We start from the raw sequence: 18593 nt of genomic DNA on the forward strand, positions 1-18593 counted from the left end.
ATACGTCATATGATGTCAGCGATAACGTAAGAGCGACCCAATGAGCACCCCTCACCGCGCCGCTTCCCGCGTATGGTCAAGAATGGACCGCGTGAGTAAAAAATGGCGCATCTGAACCTCTCCAGCCGCTCGCCGCGTAAATGATGAAATTTTCCGCGTAATTCAAACATTTCATTCTGGCAAGGCACCGCGTAAATGACCAAACGCGTAAACAAAATCCGCATAAATCGAGACTATACTGTACATAAATAATTTTAAATTCATTACTTTGGTAAAGTGTATAGAAAAATAAACATACTGTATAATAAGCATTAAATCCTGGTAATTTAGTGAGTGTACAGTATACCAGAATGGGGAAAATAAAGCATACTGTACATTCATATAAGTTTAATGCCCAAGATGACAGAGGGTGTAGACAACCTCTGTACTCCTACAAAATAAGATCTTTTCACAAAATGAAATACAATACAGTACTAGAGAAATTTTCAAGGTCAGTTACACAACAGATTACAAATATAAATTACGTACTACAAAATAAATGGTACATATACAGTATACAGTACATATTATCTCTGTACATTCATTATACCCTGTATTGTACTGAGATGTTCCCTACATCCCTGCACCATGCTAATTATTTACATAAACATAATGTAGTGGTAACTTATAGTTCAGGTGGAGGTTCAATACACAGTTCATCCCTTAGCTCACACATGGGTTGTTCCCATCTTTTTTCAAAATATATATTCATTACCAGTTTTGCAGATTTACCAACTCGCAAAGCCCAAGGCAAATAAACTTGTAGGTATTTTTGCCGCTGCTTTGGCCTAAATCTCAGTGGACCAAAGACGGCAGCACCATAGCACATTGGTAAACCTGTCTGGATTGCCTCGATCCACTTTACAGCTACTTCTCCAAGCATGTTTGTAGGCATCCCAAAGATAGTGTGAAAGAGATCATGACCTTCCCGATAACGCTGCATTACATACGCTAACTCGGGATCATCCACAAACTGTACGGGTAATCGGGAATCTGGGGTCACTTTATTGTCATCTAGAAATTTAACATAGTAGTGACCTAGTGTGCCTTCAGGAAGTTTTGATAAGTATGTAAGATCGACAGTAGAGCTATTAATCCTTGGCTTATCTAAAATTATCTGCTGTCCCTCTTCATCTTGAATCATTTCTGAATAGATTCTAGACAAAGCTCTGTATCCTGTTGTTTCTCCTAAGACTGCAACCATGTCATGACGTCGAGGATCCAAGATTGCTGCAGCTGCAGCTCCTAAAGATAATATAGACTTTTGACAATAGTTTGTTGGAATATGATCTTTATATAAAGGCATGGAAGCTGACACCTTTTCCTCCTCAGTATTGTGACCCTTATCTGAGCTGTTCTTGTCATTAGAATTAGAATGTAAAGTATTTTTTAATGGATATTTTATGTGTATATCTCTCACTGGAGTTGAAGAATCATCTAATTTAATTCCATTTTTGTTGGTAAGATGTGGACTGGCTTCCAGTGAGACCTTTATTTCCCTCTCTTCAGACTTTTCGCTAAGATTATGTGATATGTGATATCCATCACCTGCAATCCTGAAGTATGCTGAACCCAAACTGTTTACCTGGAACCCTGGAAAAGAGAAATACCTGTACTAATGTCCTAAGTAATATTCAAATATACATTCTCAATTGTATTACTGACACAGAAGCAGTACACTATCTTATTTGTACAGTACAGTGTACTGTACCAAATTTTGCAAAAGCAAGTGAGATACAATACTGTACTGTAGTACTGTTTTCCTTCTAAGATCAGATCTAATGTCTCAGAGATAGATTTAAAAATACTGTGTACAGCTGCTAGATTCTGGAATACACCACTGACTATACATACAGTACTGTACTCCTGGATAAATTAACCTAATGCATATCTACTGACACAGAGGAACATATTAATACCGTACAATGACTGAAAATTAGATAAAGTACTGAACTGTACTGCAAATATTATGACTATAGTACTATACTGGTTGTCACCCAGGCCATAAAAACTGAAGTCTTATGTTTGCTTACCATATTACTGTACATGTACTGTATTAGATTCCAACAATGAACATCATAGCCATCAAAAAGGTTAGAATAAGTTAGACATTTACACTGAAATCTGAGTTATTTTTTGCATTTCTTACCCTACAATGCTGTTAATTCGGGTCATGTCTCAAAAGTATTCATTTCTGCTGATAATGAAGGTCATTCATATGAAACAGTGACAAACACAGTAAAAACATATTTTTGAAAGTAATTTACGTGAACGGTCACTACGGAATATTTACCTAAATTACTTTTGCTTTATTTCCAATTATAAAATTAAATATATAATTCTATACAAGAACACTACCAAATAATTACCTATTAGTTGATCATGAAGTAAGATGTACTCATAAATGGTTTTAATAATTTATATGGTAATAGAAGAAACGGTTATCACCAAAGGTAGTTTATAGAATTGCTTTTTTTTCCAGAAATTATATTTGGATGATAGTAATAAAAATGATAAGACAACTCTTACCTTTAATTTAATTTTATTTATTTTTTGTTTTCCTCCAACTTTTGATCATAAATCACTTGTAATGGGCTGGGCATGAAAGAAGATGGAAATTATAGGGTAAAATGATGGCAAAAAACTGATCATATGGCAGGATTAAAACATTTGTAGGCAAAGGAATAAATTATTACACATGCCAAGACTCCAGTGGCTACCATTGTGCTGGTTTGCTTTTGAGATATAAGGGGGTGAATCCAGTCTTCTCAACATGTACAATCAAAGACAAAAGTCGTGTCGCGGTTTTGTCCAAAGATTAAATATAACTCTTGAAACATTATGAGAGCCCCCTACCATAAGGCATATGTTTTCACCAAATTTCACGACATGACTTTTGTCTTTCATCGTACAAGAAATGGTGGAAGATCTGATCAGGGTTTATAATGTAATAAATAATGCCTTTAGTTTTTTATATGATTTACTTTGTTGTATGTAGAGTTTATGTCTGCGCAATTGCTTTATAATTTGTCTTTACTGCGCAATTAGAGCCAAATTAGTTTCCAAAATGTCACAGGAAACTGACATTCAACTGACATCATTTGTTTCAGTGTAACATGTGACCTCAATATTAAGTAAAGTTCCTTCAGTTGTTAGGGGTTCCGGGAGGCACCCCCTCCCCCAGGCCCCGTTATTAACTTATACAGTAAAGCTAAACAACTTTATATGGCAGAAGACTCAAGGGACGAACCCCCCAGTCAGGTAAGGTTAGGTTCTCTCAGGTTTTGTTTAATGTTGTATCGATTTCCTTATTTGGTATCATGCGAATAATGTTAAAATTATCATTTCGGTCATCCACCTATTTGGAAGTTGAAATAATCCATCGTAAAAACATAATTTCAACTTAACCTAACCTAAAATTCGCTGAATGACCGAAACGATAATAATGCCCCCAAAACATCTCTGGAAATAAGTTCCATAAGTTTCTTCTGGTAACAATCGTTTCCTCCACTTTTACCATTTATATGACTGATGAACAGGAATATACAGAATTAGCCCCAGGGCCCACAAATCCTCCTCAATGCGCCACTGACTGTCACACCTCCCAAGCCCTGCCACCTTAGTTGTGAGCGGCCAAGAAGGGACCTCTACTCACCATTCACCTGTAACTTGTGGAATCTATAGAAGCTGTTGTAAAACATTGTTAATCTTGTACCGCTCGAGCAATATACTACACATCCCATCCACTCTATGGACGAGTGCAGGGGTTTACGTTTACCCTCCACCAACAACAAAGTTTGGTCGTCTGTGTCTGTGAGTTGACCGAACAACTGAATCTTGCTCGGTATCCCCTTACCTCTTGGCCCAAGGACTATTAATTATTCTGGACGAAGGCTGTACATTCTACCTATCCATAATAATCTCACCTGTTTATAATGACAGTAATACTTATCACAAACCAATATATTCACCCCTGAAGATGTGAAATACACGAAAGTGCTTTGGAATTTTATGTTTTCTTTTACTTTTGCGGTTATCAGCATATACAGTACATGGATCACGCCTACCTACAGTGATTTTTTGTACATGTATGTATCGTATTATATGAATGTCATTTGACTGGAGGTTGCAGCCAATACATACAAGGGATACTTTCTATATATCCCTTGAACTAATAACGTCTGTATTAGAGCTCTATATTTTGTGCCTAAAATTTTTGGGTATGTCTCCAATACATTACATTCAAGTAAGGTTTTTTTCTGAATTCCGTTGAATAACTTAACTCATATCTAAGTTAAGGTTCCAACTTTTCACTATTGTCGACACATGATAGGGGTGAGTTTTTTCGTGTACTGTACTATGGTATCCTGTAATAACATTATAGTCACAACTAACAGAGCTATCCGACACAACTATAACAATATCTGCAGGTACAAATAATAAGATAGGTCCAAAGATAAGGACAAATACAGTCGCAAAATCAGGTGCACGTCCACAAACGATAAAAAATTAAACACAAACGCGTGCAGATACAAAAAATAGTTAGTTACAGGCATTGTGGTATTGTGAACTACCCTACACTGTGCCCCAGCTGCTCCTCTCCCAGTGTTATCAACTTCAGGGGGTTAAGTTCCCAGCATCTTCACAGGCCTACAAGAAAAATTAAAGCGCAATGATAAACAAAACAAAAGATAGTCATGGTAGAGACTCATGTTGTGATCTTACGACATAACAAGATCTTCCAACGTTATTACTTTTACCTTTATCCTCTTCGCTACTGATCGGCTCGTTACCCGCTTGGGCGGTCGGTCACGTCTCTGTCCGGCACTGTATGCAAGTACTGGGCATGTACTGGCTCCTGAAAATATCGGAACCTGCTCCAGTGTTGGTCAAGTCTGGTCTTGAAAGAGCTCACACCTGGTGCCGTCACAACATTCTCTGGCAGATTGTTCCAAGAATTCACAACTCTCACTCCGACAAAATTACCTCTCACAGTTTTCTGGACTTTTAACTTCACCAGCTCCAAGTACACACTAGACCGAGTAGTGCTCCCTGAAATGTTTATAAACTTCAATTCGGTCACCTTTTGCCCGTCTGTTGCCTACAGACGGGCAAAAGGTAGGGGCAACCCAAGATCTTCCAGGGTAATCAATACGTGTTATTCTATAATGTACATATTTGTATCTGTACGTGGAGTGAGTCATGTCTTCATTGTATATGCATTGTGCGTAATAGTAAGTCGTACCTTCAGTGTATCTACGTGAAGTGAGTCATATTTTCCTTGTATCTGTGTGTGAAGTGAGTCATATATTCCTTGTATCTGTAGGTGAAGTGAGTCATATCTTCCTTGTATCTGTGTGTGAAGTGAGTCATATATTCCTTGTATTTGTAGGTGAAGTGAGTCATATCTTCCTTGTATCTGTGTGTGAAGTGAGTCATATATTTCTTGTATCTGTGTGTGAAGTGAGTCATATTTTCCTTGTATCTGTGTGTGAAGTGAGTCATATATTCCTTGTATCTGTAGGTGAAGTGAGTCATATCTTCCTTGTATCTGTGTGTGAAGTGAGTCATATATTTCTTGTATCTGTGTGTGAAGTGAGTCATATCTTCCTTGTATCTGTGTGTGAAGTGAGTCATATATTCCTTGTATCTGTGTGTGAAGTGAGTCATATATTCCTTGTATCTGTAGGTGAAGTGAGTCATATATTCCTTGTATCTGTAGGTGAAGTGAGTCATATCTTCCTTGTATCTGTGTGTGAAGTGAGTCATATATTTCTTGTATCTGTGTGTGAAGTGAGTCATATATTCCTTGTATCTGTAGGTGAAGTGAGTCATATATTCCTTGTATCTGTAGGTGAAGTGAGTCATATCTTCCTTGTATCTGTGTGTGAAGTGAGTCATATCTTCCTTGTATCTGTGTGTGAAGTGAGTCATATATTCCTTGTATCTGTAGGTGAGGTAAGTCATATCTTCCTTGTATCTGTGTGTGAAGTGAGTCATATCTTCCTTGTATCTGTGTGTGAAGTGAGTCATATATTTCTTGTATCTGTGTGTGAAGTGAGTCATATCTTCCTTGTATCTGTGTGTGAAGTGAGTCATATATTCCTTGTATCTGTAGGTGAGGTAAGTCATATCTTCCTTGTATCCTGTATGTACGTGAAGTAAGTCATATCTCCCTTGTATACTGTATGTGCGTGAATAACCATCTATTTTTCATAAACAGTTGCAAGCACAGACGTTGGCAACAACACTCAGCCCGTCCCTTGTAAAATACAGTATGAGAATCACTGATGAGTTATCTTATCAGTCAGTAATGGCGTACATGAAAACATGAACAACCATTTACAAATTCATATAAAAATTACATATGGGTTAGTATATTTTCGCTATAGCAGCACTGAATAGTTGATTTCTTTGTTATTTCCTCCTTGGTGCACTGGAAGAATCTAAGAAATTGGAAAAAAAATGAAATCCTGAACAAGGGGATGAGGGTGTAACAAAACGAGTTATTTTTAGTAGCGGTAACAGTGTGATGGGGTATATAAAGGCGTCAACTTCTTATCGTGGTCACTGTTCGTTCCTCACACTACTATCTAACAACCCAGTATTTGTTCTTACTAACACTTACTTGGATAAGTTATTTTAACTAAAGCTTGAGGGTACCAGCTTAGCAGGAAAAATGCGTGCGGTCCTTGTCACCTTCGGCTTGGCGGTTCTTGTGTCCATGGCTCAAGGTAAGCATATCTAGTTTGTAAGATACGTATTCGGTAAAAATCGTTATGCAAATTTACTTTAATTCTCCATGTAACAAGTATTACTTCCAGGCATTTCGAATCCTCTTACAATTCTCTTTTCTTTTGATTCTTACTACACATCTCCATTTTCATTTTTCAAAGACGTTTGCCAATGCTATAAACCCTTTTAACTATTTTTAGGTAAAGCGAGACATTTACGGTTCGATGATGTAGAAATAGTACATTTTAATAACTACATAATCCTTATTAGGTTTGTCGTGTTACACGTGCTTCAGTACGAATGACGATTTGGAGTGTTTGAACGACCCTAAAGACGTGACTGAATGTCAAATAAGCGAGAGCAGCTGCTGCAGCATCTACCGCCAGGAGTTCGCAGAGGACCAAGGTACCAAGACTAATTGATTAATGTTAAACAGATTTTTCACAAACATAATAGCAGAGCCATTAATTTAACTTGGGTCACGAACCAACCAAAGCTATCATAACCTCCTGTCTCATCCTACAGGCCAGATAATATCCTTCACCCGGGGATGCCAAGAGGAATGTCCGAAGGATGGCTTCTTTGACTATTCCGACAGCACCTTTAAGATCTACGTGACTTACTGCAGCTCAGAAAACTGTAACACTGGCCCAGGAAATAAACCTCTTTAAGGTACCACCTTAATGGTCGCTATCATAGTAGATATAGTGATGACTGTCACATCATAGATAATGGTGATCGTTATAGCTATTAGGTTAATGGCAACTATCACATGTAATGGTGGCCGTCCCATCATAGGTAATGGTCATAATAAATGGCTTAACTATGCTTGTTGTAGAGTTATATGAAATCATTGATTTGCTGGGTCTGGGCTTAGGGTTCCCTCAATACTGTTCCCATTTTGGTCACCGATTCCCTCTGACACTTTGTTCATTTGGTGTATCTTTGAAAATTAAATTCAACTGTAGATAAACCTCTATATCAGCTAGAGTAGGTTTGTTTTAGCTCAAGGTATTCAATAGTAGGACAGCTTACATGTGATGAAACCGAGGAACAGGAGCACTTACAAGTTACAAAGATGGTATGGCATCGACTGAGCACAAACCCATGGACACCCAAGTAACAATTCATTGTTACCACTTGGCAGTTTTAATAGCCTCAGCCTGTTCAGCCCTTGCCTATTAAACCTCTAACCTTTCTTCTGTAGGTTTTTTTATGTTGATGGTTGTTTATTTTACAGGATGAATAGGAAGGCAACAATGACGACGTAATCCCATGCAACACTGGAGACAACCCTGCTTTCAGCGCCATCTTCCCTAGGAATTAAAACTAAGAAATTATATACTATTGCCAGCTTGACAAGAACTACCAACAATTAATTGTGCTTTGATTTCACTCTGTAGTATTCCAGCAATTATTGTGGTACATCTCTAACCTCCCAGGGACTATATAGTTTCCACGAGCGATTTACCTCTCACAGGACTGCGCGTATTTATATCAACCTTTTGATAAATATTTCAAATTTTCTTACATTCTCTGATTCCTTTCTGAAGTGCGAATGCCTTGAATTGATCTGCATTTTGATAGTTCAGAAACTTAACATTATTTTAGAAATACCGCTTACCAATTGTGAACACATTTAGTTAGAATTGTCTATGAACCAATCAGCTATTAGTATAGAAGAGGGATGTGGCTTGTGGGCCAGGTTAGCGTGGAAATACTATAGCGCTGTGTTGTCTCCATGTTAAGGTGGCTGCACACTGGGCACTTTCCTCCACACGTTGCCCATTTTGTTGACCGTTGGCCTAAACGCCCAGCAAGCAAGCAACAGGGTTTCGGCTGTTGTGAGAAATGAACAACATTTGACGGCGAGCTTTGCTGGCCGGATTAGTGCTCAAAGGAGTTTCATATAATTTCAAGTAAAATTTTATATAAATCGTGAAACAATAATTTAAAATATAACACATAAATATCAACATATTTCTATTTATTCGTCACTTTAAAACTTTTATCATCTTTGACCAGCCAGTCACTGCCACTTTTAAAGAAACTTCACAGTACATTCATTGTCTTTTCGTTAGCTTTTGGAGAAGCCTCAACTTGCTTCAGCAATGAAAAACTATAGCACAATCCTGCAAGGCCTCAACTGTAGTAACGGGATCCATGGAATCCCCGTCTAGACGCTTAGTTGCGTTAGGCAGACGCGCCAACCAAACATCCCACCTAGTGATACAAAACGCCTCGTGTTGCTGGCTGGACCGTGTTTGGAGGAAAATGCCCAGTGCCGCCGCCTTTCGTCTACCAGGAACTAGGTCACTGTTGTTACCATGTTAGTCTATCAGGAGCTTTTTTTCAGCATGCTCCTTCCAATGGCAATTTCTGGAGAGATAAGGTTTGCTTCCCTCCAAATGCTGTAAATTGAAAACTTTGAACAATACATTTGAACTAAGAAACAGCACAATATCAATTCTGGTTCGCACATGATACCGTCTGTGGCAAGATGTCCCACACTTCTCTCCTGTAATTTGTCCCATAACTTCAGCCTCTATTGTTCCAGTCAGGGACCTCTGTCAAGGCGTGGGGTTGGAAGTCGTTGCTATATTAAATTGTTTTATCGCCCAATTAGTTGTCCGTGACCTCACGTCTCCCAAATTTGCTGCCTCAAGCATTTCCTTATATATACAGTGGTCCCTCGGTTAGAGAACACAATTCCTTCCAGAAGGTCGTTCATTAACCGAAACCATTGTTTCAATGGGATTTTGGGTAATTGGTTCCAGCTCACCGAAAATTACATACAAAGTAAAAATGAATGCATTAAAGTACACTTACTTTGAGGTGTGTATGCAGAAGGCTCCTGGTTGATGATGATGGGAATTACAAGTCGGGGTGGAGTAGGGAGAGGAGAAGGAAGTGGGAGAGAAATCACCCCATGCTTCACGCATCATTTCACCCATAAAATTTCAATTTCACTAGGTGTAATTTCAGGTTATTTTCTTTCAATCAACACTGCACTGCACTATATTTTGTCAATATGTAAAATAAATTTCAAAATGACCAATAATTGTACTGTGAAAACGTAAAAACAGTTTTTGATAAAGAGAGCCACAAGCAAGATGCTACTGTACCTCCACTGACCAGATACAAACTGACGCCTTTATGGGTGTCAAGTGGCTGATTGGCACACCAAAAACTAGTTTCCTGTACTGCAATTAAGTTAAGTAAGTGTTAAAATGAATAAAGATTTGAATATAAAACTTGGAAAATTATTGAATAGTACAATCTTCTTGATATTTACTCAAATGGGAACGAATTTAAGCCCTAGAACCGATTACTGTATTGGTGAACTAATATTCCAGCTGGTGAGCAAGAGAAAACATGTTGACATGATTTTGTAAAAATTTGGTTAACCGAATTGAAGATTCTTATGGAAGGTAATTCGTTAACTAAGGGATCACTGTATACTGTACATTTTCTTCGCCCCAAAAATATTTATCTAGAACCACCACTGCACCTGCCTCAGCACGACCTAATACCTGTTCAGTACATCTTATTTAAAATGAGTAATGTAGTTTCAATAAACGTGAACCAGATGCAGGATACATCGACACTTCCATTATTTAATAATGTACAAAAGGTGCCATAACACTAAATTAGTTCTCCAAAATTAATTACACTACTGTACATGCATTTTTATGTCAGATCAATTACCGATTCCATTTAACATGGCTGTCATGTTCTATAATTATGATCCCAGGCATACCAGATCTTTGATGTTTAAACACCCTAATGCTAACCTAACCCCATTTAATCATCAGCTGAAAAAAGCCAAGGTTCCTAATATTTCCAAGTCCCAACTACTTTACTGACATAATGCAAATACCTATAATGGTATTAATACATGGAAATATCAAGTTTAAATGGGAAAATGTACCCACTAAAGGCTCGACTCTATAATCAGTCTATCACAAATAATGTAATTCCTTACCACCACAGCCAAACTAGACTCTACATGGGTAATGTCTCCTTTATGATCATTTGTTACATTTATAATTTATGTAAATTGTTTCTCTCCAATTCTCAATTAATTACACACTATTTCACCTTACCAGAGTCTAGTGAAAATCTTGGGTCGATACATATGCATTTCAGTGGGAGAACCTACTTTGCATAGTACTATAATGTTACGTCAAACCAGATATACCTGTACAGTGTACTATATACGGTGTGGGTGTGATACAGAAATGACATGCTTGAGAGCAATACAATATTATGTATAAATACAGAAAATAAGAAACACCAAAATCAGCGTCTAAATAAAGGACATACAAGTGGCTAACATCTGCTCAAGTGATTTGAACCGTACATGTGCAGTAACAGAAAGGCAAGTGAAATGTAGTAAATATATTTTATACCATACAAATGGAAGATGATAAATGAAATGGAAGGGTGCAGTAAAACCCACAGGGTTAGTAGCTTTAAAGATACGAGAGCTATCTTAATGTGGCTCATGGGCAAGTACAGTAAATTACAGTAGAGTACAAGTTTAATTTATATTTCAGTCATCCTACAAATTCATGAAAAAACTTTCTTTATATTCAGCAATGCTTTATTCATCAGTTTTATGAGACAAACTAGCAATCTTATTCCCAGATTATAGAGAATTGTATGTCCAACCCTTACAGGCAGTTTTTATCACATACTAATGGTATGTGCTCACAGCTTTTTCATTTTTGAAACTTGACAACAACTTATACAATCATGATATATGTAGGTTAAGAAAATGTTTTTTTTTTTTTTTCTTTAATTAAACAAAAATTTACTTCTTCTTGCCAGGTAGGATGATACCCTCATACTTAGTCTGGAACCACTTGATAGCATCCTCCTTCACCAAACAATGCTGTGGGCCAATCTTGCCTGGACTACGGCGGCGCTTTGCTACCCGATAACCTGAAATCATACAGAGTTTTATAACAACCATCCTAGTGTCATGGATCACATGAAGTTTAGGCACCCCAGGTTATTTCACCCAATGATTAAATACCCTAAAGCTACTCAGGGGTTAGTTTAGGTCAGATTTGTGTTGGGATGTTATAATTATCAGGAGATACAAGTTGGTGTGCCTTACCTTTACTTGATCCATTGTTAATTTGCTCTAACGGCTGTTTAGCAATATTACTAAGACACGATGCCTCAAATACACAAAACCATTCCTTCAGATACACAAATAAACATCAAGTACAGTCTGTTCTCCTATAATGGGTTTTCATACAGCAAATTAGTATAAAATGATTGAATAAACCTAACTATGTAATGAATGAAAATTATTTGGTATTTGCCATGAATATTTAATTAACACGTGTGATCATAAGGCGTGAACTTTGAGGACAATGATCATTTCTCTGCTCTGTATGACTGAATTATTATACCGAATCAGTGCAAACAACTTTATACACTTCAGTTATATAAAGGTAAGATTATTAGGATAATTGCAGGTTTCCTTACTCTACTGTACCACATGCTAAAATTTTTTGTATTGAAACACCTTAAGGGACCTGGCACTAATAGGAAGATTTGACTTGGCAACCCCCTGTACCGCCAACCTGCATACATATCACCCGTGTCACTGAAGACTGTGTTTTACTATATATATATATATATATATATATATATATATATATATATATATATATATATATATATATATATATATATATATATATATATATATATATATATATATATATATATATATATATATTATAATTTTCCCAAAACAAATTTAATTTTGTTTACATTTATTTTCTTTGGACTAGAATTTTTTTATTTAAAAGGCTGTTACAGGAGTCACACTCCATTAATTTCATCATTTGTCCTCCTTCACAGCTCATCTATGATTTAACATAGACTAACACAGTAACAAACATTTTCCTCACATTTCAAGGTTTTATTCTATGAATAAATATCAACTAAAACAGTTATTATAAAAACTAACATTATAACATTGTAAAGTAAATTGTCAATAATGCTGTTCTCAAACCTACTTTACATACTACCCCTTAACTCCCACTATCAACTGTTCTTATAAGTTCTTCAGGAACATAACTACCATGTTATAGGACTAGCGAGTAAAAGTTCAGATGTATCTCACCTGGACGCTGGAGCACAACAAAGAAGTCCAAACCAAAGATGCCAATGGCAGGGTCATACTTGATACCCAAGTCAATGTGTTCCTGGATACCAAAGCCAAAGTTGCCATTTTGAGAGAAGTTGTCACGGCGCAACTCGTACTCACGAACCTGTTAGGGAAGAGCTCTGATGTAGTGTGCGATGATATACGGTAACATAACTGGATAACGGCAAGAAAATTAATATGCAGGTCAAGCTTATGATGTCTATATTTTGAGCATAAATTTTTATTTCTCCAAGAAGAACATTGTAGGAGAGGGACTGACAGTGAGAAGACAGAACCCAACACTGCTAATTATCTCTCCCATTGATCTTACACATTCAATTCACATACACACTATAAAAATGTGCACTGTTGTGAGAATGTGTAGACAATACATCTCAGATGATTTTTATCCACAGTACAGAGTAGAATTACACCTTACCTTCAAGCCCTTCTCTAAAATCTCTTCTGCTTTAGGTCCTCTTACTGTGCAATGCACTGCAATCTTCTCATTACGGCGGATGCCAAAGGAACGGACAGTGTAGCGAGCCTTGGAGTACACAGGCTTCTGACCAGTCAAAGACTCCAACACCTAAAGCAGAAACAGTATTTAGACAAGTACAATAGTGTTAAGTCATACTGTTATCTTTTGAAAGCATCTCCATGACCATAAATGAAATAAGCATCTGATGGCTTGTCAATTATCCTTAGTCAAATTGCTTTGTTTACTATTGATGTATGTATACTTGCACTGTCTAGGTACACTGAAACTGCACATGTACCTCCAAGGTCTATTGTACACTACTATACAGTATACAGCTTACAACAGGGTTAGGGACCCAAATCCAGGTCGTAAGTCGAAAGCTTAAATAATACACAGAAAATCTAAAATGGGTGTCTCTTTTTCTTCTCAGCACCACAAAACTCCCACTTTTAAGCTTGCCAGCCATTTTAAAGTGAATTACAAACAAAAATTTTGTCAGTACACGGCGCAATCACCGACGCTGGGACTCGAAAATACGTAATTTGACAAAATTTGGGTACGACTGAGGCAGGCCGTAAGTGTGGGTGGTCGTAAGTTGAGTAGGTCGTAAGTCGGGGAGGAGCTGTATACCGTACAGTACTGTACCTACAGTATCTATGCACATGCCAAACTGTATGCTTGTATAGTCTTTATACATACTAAACCAATTTTAAACTTGTATGATGATTAAATTATTGCAATAAACACTATTACTGACATTTTACAAGAGGATTACGCCTGTCTGGTTGTGCCAGGATGGATGACCCTTTACAAATTGTATCAACTCATTCAGCATTTTAAGTATAATAGCAAATTAAATATTATTTTAAAATATAATAAAATTTACAACAAAAATTTAACTCATTTCAGATTATGTAGTCAAGAGACCATAAACAAAAATTTTAATTTACATAAATAGCATTTGTATATTCTGCTTTATTAAGCATTTTCATCAACTCAATGTCACTACATCAAATAAATTACCTCACTTGCTTACACTATACATTAAATATCTGCCAATCCGACTTATTTCTCCGTGAAGGCCAGTCACTGGTACATTAACTGCAGCCAGTTTTAATGTAAATCAATATACAGTACAGTAAAATCAACAGCAACAGATGCCATGAAGTTTAGGACTCAATACTGCACCCCGTATCCCCATTAAATTTTATTCCTAATCATAAATGTACCATTCAGCTTGGGGACCACTGAGATAAGAACATAAGGAGTCTGCAATAGGCCGGTTGGCCTGTGCATGGCAGCTCCTGTCGAGAGTTACTACCACTCTCTATCATCCATGGATCTATCTAGCCTCCTTTTAAAACTTTCCAGCATTCCAGCACTTACTACAAAGTTGCAAAGCTTGTTCCACTTGTCCACCACCCTATTTGTGAACCAGTTCCTTCCTATCTCCCTCCTAAACCTAAACTTATCCAACTTAAATCCGTTGCTACGAGTCCTATCCTGCTCAGATATTATAAGAACTTTACAGTATCTATATCGCCTTTATTGATTCCTTTCACCCACTTAAATACAGTACTTCTATCATATCTCCCCGCACTCTTCGTCGTTCTAGGAATGCAAGTTTAGCTTCTTTAACCTATCCTGATATGGAAGGTTTCTAAGTCCCGGAATCATTTTCGCCATTCTTCGCTGCACCGATTCCAGTGAATTGATATCTATTCTATAATAAGGGCACCAAAACTGAACCGCATAATCGAGGTGCGGCCTGACTAACGCAAGATATAGTTGCAATAAGACCTCTGCACTCTTATTACACTTCTAGATATAAAACCTAATACAGTACTCTGTTTGCCTTATTTCGAACATTAACGCACTGTTTTCTAGGCCGTAGGTCCGGGCTTACAAGTACCCCTGTCTCTTTCACAAGTCAACCTTTCTAGGTTGATGTTGTTAAGCCCTAATACAAATATTCATCATGGACCCCAATACAATATACATTTGCAACTAAAACTATGTCTTATTAAGACATAGGTCCCATGACCCAAAATATAATGGCATATTATGAATAAATCTCCCTCTCCCATTAAAGCTTGCTTCTTCTAAAACATAGGCCAGTTTACTTAAAGTTTACTGGATTTATAAATGGTAATTTCTGTACAAAAAAAAAACATTGGTTCTCAATTTAAGTATTTCCCGTCTGCCAACAGCATCAAGGGTTCCCACAGTCACCCATCTTGGTACTAACCAAAACCAACGTTGCTCAACTTTGCTGTTCAAAGGGGAAGCGGTGTTTCAACGTGGTCACAGCTGTTGACTCAAGACATGAGAAAGCCCTCAAAATAATTTTTAAGGCCCACCTTGGCAGCACGAGTAAGTTTGTCACCAGACTCTCCAACGCAGATGTTCAGACAGAGCTTACCGATGCGAACCTCTCGGTTCACATTCTTTTGTTTGTCCTTCGACATTGTCCCTGTAAAGAAAGATACAGTATGTATATATATATATACAGTACTTATATCAAGTGCATCCACGTCAAAAAATTTAATTTTACAAATATATTGGTTATACACCCACAAAATTTAAGATTGTAGGTTTGCTTAGTTGAAAAATTACCTTGAGATCTTGATATTTTGTTGGGATATACATTTCCAGAAAAGTATATAATTTAACCCTTTGGCTGCTGGTTACCCTGAGCTGAATAAAATTGTCTGGCGGTAGCCAGAATAAAATGTCAAGTGCGGGAAACGCAATGAAAAGGTTAACACTACAGTACACTACACAGCAGTAGCTACTGTACAAGAGACTTTTCTACATTACTGGCTGATGAACATTACATTGTGGAGAACCGCCAGTCTAAGTGAGATGCAGACTTGATCCCATTTTTAGGCAGAAGTTTACTCCTTGGCAGTGGGTAACTGTCCAGCCATGGATATTTAGGCTTAATTAATATCGCTATGAGTCAGCCAGCCAAAACCAGCTACCAGTTGTCACTCTTGTCAATGACTTTGTAATTCTCATACATAGGAATTGTCAGATACAGAAATGTCTTATCACAAATGACTGTTGTGGGAACAATTAAGGAATATAACTATAAAAATTACATCACTTTACTTGATAGCCAGCCCCAAAACATCACAAATTCAATCAAGTTTAGCAGTTGTTAGTCTAATTTATGAACGATAAATTGAAAAATGCAGCAGTACTTGAAAATTAATATTTAGAAGTTGCCGTGCATAGAACTCTATGTTAATTCTTAAACAGGGGTACAGGGAAATAAGAGCAAAAATATAAATAAATAAGAGTATATAAGAGAATATCTATCTTACATTCACTTCCTAAACCTGCACAATGTATACCTGAATTAATTCCCACACATCACTCCTCAGTCAACATCACCGACCAGTGACTCATGCTACACCATTTTCTTTGTTCCAGTTAACATCAACATTGTGTGAAATTACATCATAAAAATCCTTAATACAGCTGGAAGTTATAATGCCTCTCTTATGTCCTTATACACAAAGCAAGAGTTTGATGCAACGTTACGACGGCTCAACCAGCTTCAACACGTGTGGTTCAGACGTCATATATTCCTAACTTTTTTACGTTTCTACACTACTTCTAATGCAAAAAGGACCTCCAAAAGCACCGTGGGTACAATATGGTATTTAATATTCACTTTAAAAAATGTTTCAACGTCACAATTGTATAGAATTTTCACATTATTTCAAGTAAACAAATACGCCACCAACCTGGCTGGAACAAGATGGTGAAAGAAGGTCTGTACATGGAGACACGCAGACAAACTTCATCTTTTCTTTATTCCCATTCTATGATGAATAACTTTTTTATATTACATTAAATTTAGAATATTAATGTTATTATAATAGTAATTATTTTTATTGTAAGACTTTTCCATAAATGAAGTAATCAGATAACCAAATAATCATGATGAGACATGCTTTGTGTTTGCGTTTCATACTCTTGATCTTGGCGGAATATTCAAAATGAATCCAGTGTGATTTAGTCACATTCAAATTCTGACTTCAAAAACAAGTCTTTGATTCGAGTGTCCTAAGTACTGAATGTCTATATACTATTCATAAACCACACATGTCTTTTTATTATTTAAGTTAAGTTTCATTAAAGGAACCAAGATTACAGTATGTTCACAACAAAAGCGGCATTATTTTATTTTCAGAAAAACAAGGAATCTTAGGAATTTTATATTACAATCAATAGTTTAGCTAATTCCAAGAAACTTTTCTTATATAACATTTCCAGCTAGATCCAACCCTTCAGATTATCTGCCCACTTAAAAACTTCAACAATACTGTACACGTTTTTTATGTAATAATCAATAATAATTTTGATATAGCAACCTTTAAAATAACATTTATTCAATGACCGACAGTAAGGTTTCTACAAATTCTACAGCTCGTCTGACCACCCCCCATGGACTCCTCTCAGTCCCAGACCTCCATAAAATATCATGGTGTGAAGGTGTGGAACAACTTACCCCCACCCACTCGAGCAAAGACTACGCTCCCTTCCCTTAAATCATCTCTTAAAAAATATATATTGTCTAAATATTAATATTTTTTGTAATACCTACTTTATATTCCTGCTTTTATTGTACCAGCAAAACTGTTTATCAGAAATTATCATGTAGATAGATAGAAATTACCATTGCAATAAATATATTTGTCAACTAGACATAATACTGACAGCTTTTTCTGTCCTTTTGTTCCACCTTAATACAACCTATGTTGTCCTGCTTCCCTCCCTTATCATATTTATGTATATCAACTCCACTGTAAATTATGTATATACTTATAATGTAAATGTAAAAAAAAATAAACAAAATAAATTAATATCGAAGTGATAACCGTGGTAACATTCTGATATGTTCGTATTACCACCATGCTATATGTCTACTATTCCAGATGATACTAAATGTTACTTAATACTTCCTTGAGATAAATGTACAGTATATGTCAGGTACCTTTGTAGTGGATATCTCCCCTACAACTTCAACTACCATTTGTCGCGCTGACTAGCCGACCCTCTTCGAATTCCCCAGCTTGCACCTTGTGGTTTAGTCCTGGCCAAATAAACTGTTTTAATATCAATATAAATATCAATACATTCACCTCATGAATC

General features: G+C 36.7%; 4 protein-coding genes across 5 annotated transcripts; 1 reads left to right on the forward strand and 3 right to left on the reverse strand.

Annotated features, from left to right (window-relative positions):
* Window positions 1–372: 372 nt before the first annotated feature.
* On the reverse strand, window positions 373–4842 carry LOC121872283 (ubiquinone biosynthesis protein COQ4 homolog, mitochondrial-like). Of its 2 annotated transcripts, none has more exons than XM_042374965.1 (2): window positions 4800–4842; window positions 373–1632 (listed from the first exon to the last, which is right to left on the reverse strand). In XM_042374965.1, the coding sequence occupies exon 2, from the start codon at window positions 1343–1345 to the stop codon at window positions 665–667; it is 681 nt and encodes a 226-aa protein (XP_042230899.1). In that variant the 5' UTR covers window positions 1346–1632; window positions 4800–4842; the 3' UTR covers window positions 373–664. The 2 variants fall into 2 exon arrangements, with proteins under 2 accessions (XP_042230899.1, XP_042230898.1); XM_042374964.1 differs by lacking the exon at window positions 4800–4842 and adding an exon at window positions 3695–3877.
* Window positions 4843–5295: 453 nt separating this feature from the next.
* Window positions 5296–6171, reverse strand: LOC121872229. Its single transcript, XM_042374896.1, has one exon. It carries the CDS (start codon window positions 6169–6171, stop codon window positions 5296–5298), a length of 876 nt encoding a protein of 291 aa, XP_042230830.1.
* Window positions 6172–6593: 422 nt separating this feature from the next.
* Window positions 6594–9396, forward strand: LOC121872286. The gene is made up of 4 exons (XM_042374969.1): window positions 6594–6773; window positions 7045–7179; window positions 7300–7446; window positions 8015–9396. Exons 1-3 carry the CDS (start codon window positions 6719–6721, stop codon window positions 7443–7445), a joined length of 336 nt encoding a protein of 111 aa, XP_042230903.1. The 5' UTR covers window positions 6594–6718; the 3' UTR covers window position 7446; window positions 8015–9396.
* Window positions 9397–11160: 1764 nt separating this feature from the next.
* Window positions 11161–17243, reverse strand: LOC121872287 (60S ribosomal protein L11-like). The gene is made up of 5 exons (XM_042374970.1): window positions 17183–17243; window positions 15788–15900; window positions 13386–13535; window positions 12923–13070; window positions 11161–11721 (listed from the first exon to the last, which is right to left on the reverse strand). The coding sequence occupies exons 1-5, from the start codon at window positions 17217–17219 to the stop codon at window positions 11591–11593; spliced, it is 579 nt and encodes a 192-aa protein (XP_042230904.1). The 5' UTR covers window positions 17220–17243; the 3' UTR covers window positions 11161–11590.
* Window positions 17244–18593: the final 1350 nt, after the last annotated feature.

This window comes from Homarus americanus, unplaced genomic scaffold (assembly GCF_018991925.1).
Source record: "Homarus americanus isolate GMGI-L3 unplaced genomic scaffold, GMGI_Hamer_2.0 scaffold5589, whole genome shotgun sequence".
In the NCBI taxonomy this organism is placed as follows: domain Eukaryota; kingdom Metazoa; phylum Arthropoda; class Malacostraca; order Decapoda; family Nephropidae; genus Homarus; species Homarus americanus.